General features: G+C 46.0%; 1 protein-coding gene across 2 annotated transcripts; it reads right to left on the bottom strand.

The window, feature by feature from the left end:
* Window positions 1-674: 674 nt before the first annotated feature.
* LOC114814233 (testis-expressed protein 50-like) lies at window positions 675-2,859 on the bottom strand. Of its 2 annotated transcripts, none has more exons than XM_029071892.1 (2): window positions 2,360-2,859; window positions 675-1,007 (listed from the first exon to the last, which is right to left on the bottom strand). In XM_029071892.1, the coding sequence occupies exons 1-2, from the start codon at window positions 2,684-2,686 to the stop codon at window positions 750-752; spliced, it is 585 nt and encodes a 194-aa protein (XP_028927725.1). In that variant the 5' UTR covers window positions 2,687-2,859; the 3' UTR covers window positions 675-749. The 2 variants fall into 2 exon arrangements, with proteins under 2 accessions (XP_028927725.1, XP_028927726.1); XM_029071893.2 differs by having other exon boundaries at window positions 675-1,001; window positions 2,360-2,857.
* Window positions 2,860-3,299: the final 440 nt, after the last annotated feature.

Genomic DNA, 3,299 nt, shown 5'->3' with positions numbered 1-3,299 from the left:
CTAAAATAATACACAAATAGTAGGAAGAAGAAAAAGAGGCTACGGATATGAGTTAGTGCTTGAGAATACAGGTTTATAAGTCCGAAAGGTAAGGAATACAATACAGGATGTGAATAAGGGGCAGGATGCTGAGGAAACTGATTTACAGAGATTGGACCAAGGAGCCAGGGCATGGGAGTCAGAGGACCTGGGTTCTAATCCCGGCTCCGCCACCTGTCTGCTTGTATTCCCTTGTATCTAGCCCAGAGCTTAGAACAGTGCTTGGTACAGAGTAAGCACTTAACGAAGACCACAATCATTATTATCATTATTATTGTTGTTATTACAACGTCAGGGGCGGGGCCTATGTCTTCTGGGTTATAACAGCAAAATAAATAGTCTGTTATCGTTGGGCTTTACATTTATGGGGTGCTCAGAATCTGGGGTTCACTTCTACCACAGAAAGGGGTGGTTCGTCTGATGACATTTACTGGATCTGTAAAACTGGATTGTGACTGTGACTCCAACTATTTTTATCCCCTGCTTTTCTTTTTCCAGGAACAGTCCTCTTCGGGATTTTGGAATTGGCATAAACCAAAATGTTTCTCATTGCGTTTCATGGGTAGAAAAACATGAAGGAATAAAGGGTGGAATTTACACGGTATCTTACATTACTCAAAGTTTAATACATCGAGTCAGATTTAGTCCACCTAAAATTTATTAGCAATAAACTACACAATAAATAATTTCAACGATACACTTGTAGGCATTCAAGAGCCCGGTTTGGCGTGGACCGACTCCAAGCTCGGCCGGGGAGTGGGAGGGCAAACGGGAAGGGTGAGGGAGGTCCGCCGTTCTCCCTCTGCTTCGGCCTTTCTGTCAGCGTAGCTGCATCTGCACTTTCCTTTTCCATTGTTTTTGTTCATCTCTTCCACTTGACGTTTCAACATGACCACAGTAGTCAGTAATTCTGCAAGAATCTGCTCCATTCCGGGGATGGACCGACCCTGCAGATGTTCATCCTCAGACAGAGAATAAAGGAGAAAGAGACGAAAGAGTAAGGCCTTTCTGTTTTCTTTCTAGAGGGCCAGACCTAGCTTAATTTCCCGTCTTATCGATGTCATCGCGCCGTTTCACCCAAAGAAGCAGCATGGCCCAGGGGAAAGAGATCCGGCCTGGGCGTCAGAGGAGCCAGAGGACCTGGGTTCTAATCGCGGCTCTGCCGAACGCGTGACGTGCGTGACCTAGGGCCAGTCGTTTCAGTGCTCTGTGCTTCAGTTCCCTCATCTGTAAAATGGGGATGAAATCCTCCTCCCTCTTACGTAGACTCGGAGCCCAGTGAGGGACAAGGACTGTGTCTCACCCAATAAACCTGTATCTACCCCAGGGCTTAGAACAAGGGAGTACTTAACGATTGCCATCAGGGTTTTGATAAAGATGTTATTTATTCAACACTTACTGCTTGCCCATGTCCACCGAGGGCTAAGCAAGCGCTGGGGTGGGTATAAGATAATTGGATCAAATTCAATCCCTCTCCCACATGGAGTTCGCAGTCTAAGAGGGAACGAGAGTAGGAATCGTATCCCCACTGTCAGATGAGGATCTGAGGCACAGAGACGTTAAGTGGCTTGCCCGAGGTCACACATCAGGCGAGGGTAGAAGTCGGGATTAGAACCTGAATCCTTCTGAATCCCAGGCCCGGGCTCTTTCCCCTTAGGCCACGCTGCTTTACCTTAAAGGTAATCTGGTTACATCATTCTATCATTTGTGAGATCCTGAAATTACCTTTCTCTCTTGGCCTGGCCCATGACTTTTAACTGGTCAGTCGATCAGGCGATCCATCAGGGATATTAATGGGGCGCTTACTGTGTGCAGAGCACAGTGCTAAGAACTCTAAATCCTGATGTTGTCTCTTTCTACATCGAATCGAGCAAAGAGCTTATGTCATCCTCCCCTCTAGACTGAAATCTCCTTGTGGGAAAGAAACACGTCTACCGATTCTGTTGTATTGTACTCTTCCAAGGGTTTAGTCCTGGGCTCTGCGGGCAGTTAACTCATAACAATTACCACTGATAGATCTGATTTTTTTTCACCTCTTGATAATTATAACAATCATGGTATCTGTTAAGCGCTTACTATGTGCCAGGCCCTGTGTTAAGCACTAGTTCCAGCACTTAGCACCGTGCTTGGAACCCAATTAGTCGCTTAATAAATGCCACAATAAAATAAGCTCCCCAAATGGGAGGCAAATTTTTCAAGACCAAACTTGCCTTGTTTCATCACAACGCATTAGGAATTTGCATTCTCGATCCCTGCCACGGGCAGATACGCCCCCAATCTATCCATTTATTTTCACCTAACATTTGCATCACTAATTTACCGTTTCCACATCCCGCTTCCGTTTGGTCCAACGACGATATGCAGTCCAGAAAAGCACCATAAGAGTCAGGCTTATCCCAAGCGTAGATAAGAACAGCATCGAGTTGTTGATTCGAATGAAAGTAGAAAGACTGCAACAGACTTTCTCCAGAGGAAAAGGCAGGCAGTATCGTGGAGGTGGACTTGGAAGCTTCAATTTGGGTGTTTCTTCTGGGAGAATCTCCCAGCCGATTCTGGCCCACAATTCCTTTTCAGAGAAAATTTGGCTCTCCTCCACCAAGAAGGAGAGCCAGATGCCGATGGCCAGAGAGAGCAGTTGAATAAGCATCTTTCCACACGGGGGGAAAGAATAACTCCAAAATCACTGACCCACGGAAAGCCTTTTAGGCCAGAAGAGCGAAAGGTATCCGGCAAATCGACTTTTCAAAAGTAAAGTGATCTGCCCTAGACACGCTTCTAGTCAGACTGCTGTGTCTGCCTGAGAGTAGCCTGTCTTTTGACAGCTACCGTCACCAGTAACAGCAAAGCTGCAACTTAGCGTCCACTGTGACATCATAAACCAGGTTGTTTCCTCTCCAGAACAGCTCTGTTTGTAATGTGAAGTTTTCATACCTTCTTGGACGGTAACGTTAGAAATAAAAAGGGTCACCCAAACTCTTATAATAGTGATAATATTAGTGATTATCAACAGTTTGGGCATTATGCATTTAGTATTCCTATATTTATATTATTTATATATTATATGTGTTCATTCCTCTCTCAGGGTCGCACCTGGAGGGTTTCCAGTACTCTACCATGCTCGGCTATGGGAGGGAGAGTCAAGCAGAGGCCTGCCCATTCCATTCCTAGTTTAGGGAGTGGCTAGCCAGTGGAAGGCGATCTGCTACAAATCAAAACTCACCCGGGCAGGGCAGCGGCGGCACGGGAGAGGGTCGAGGGCG

Source organism: Ornithorhynchus anatinus, chromosome 9, assembly GCF_004115215.2.
Source record: "Ornithorhynchus anatinus isolate Pmale09 chromosome 9, mOrnAna1.pri.v4, whole genome shotgun sequence".
Taxonomy (NCBI): Eukaryota; Metazoa; Chordata; class Mammalia; order Monotremata; family Ornithorhynchidae; genus Ornithorhynchus; species Ornithorhynchus anatinus.
The sequence above is the reverse complement of the archived record's forward strand: the minus strand, read 5'-3'. Positions and strand labels throughout refer to the sequence as shown.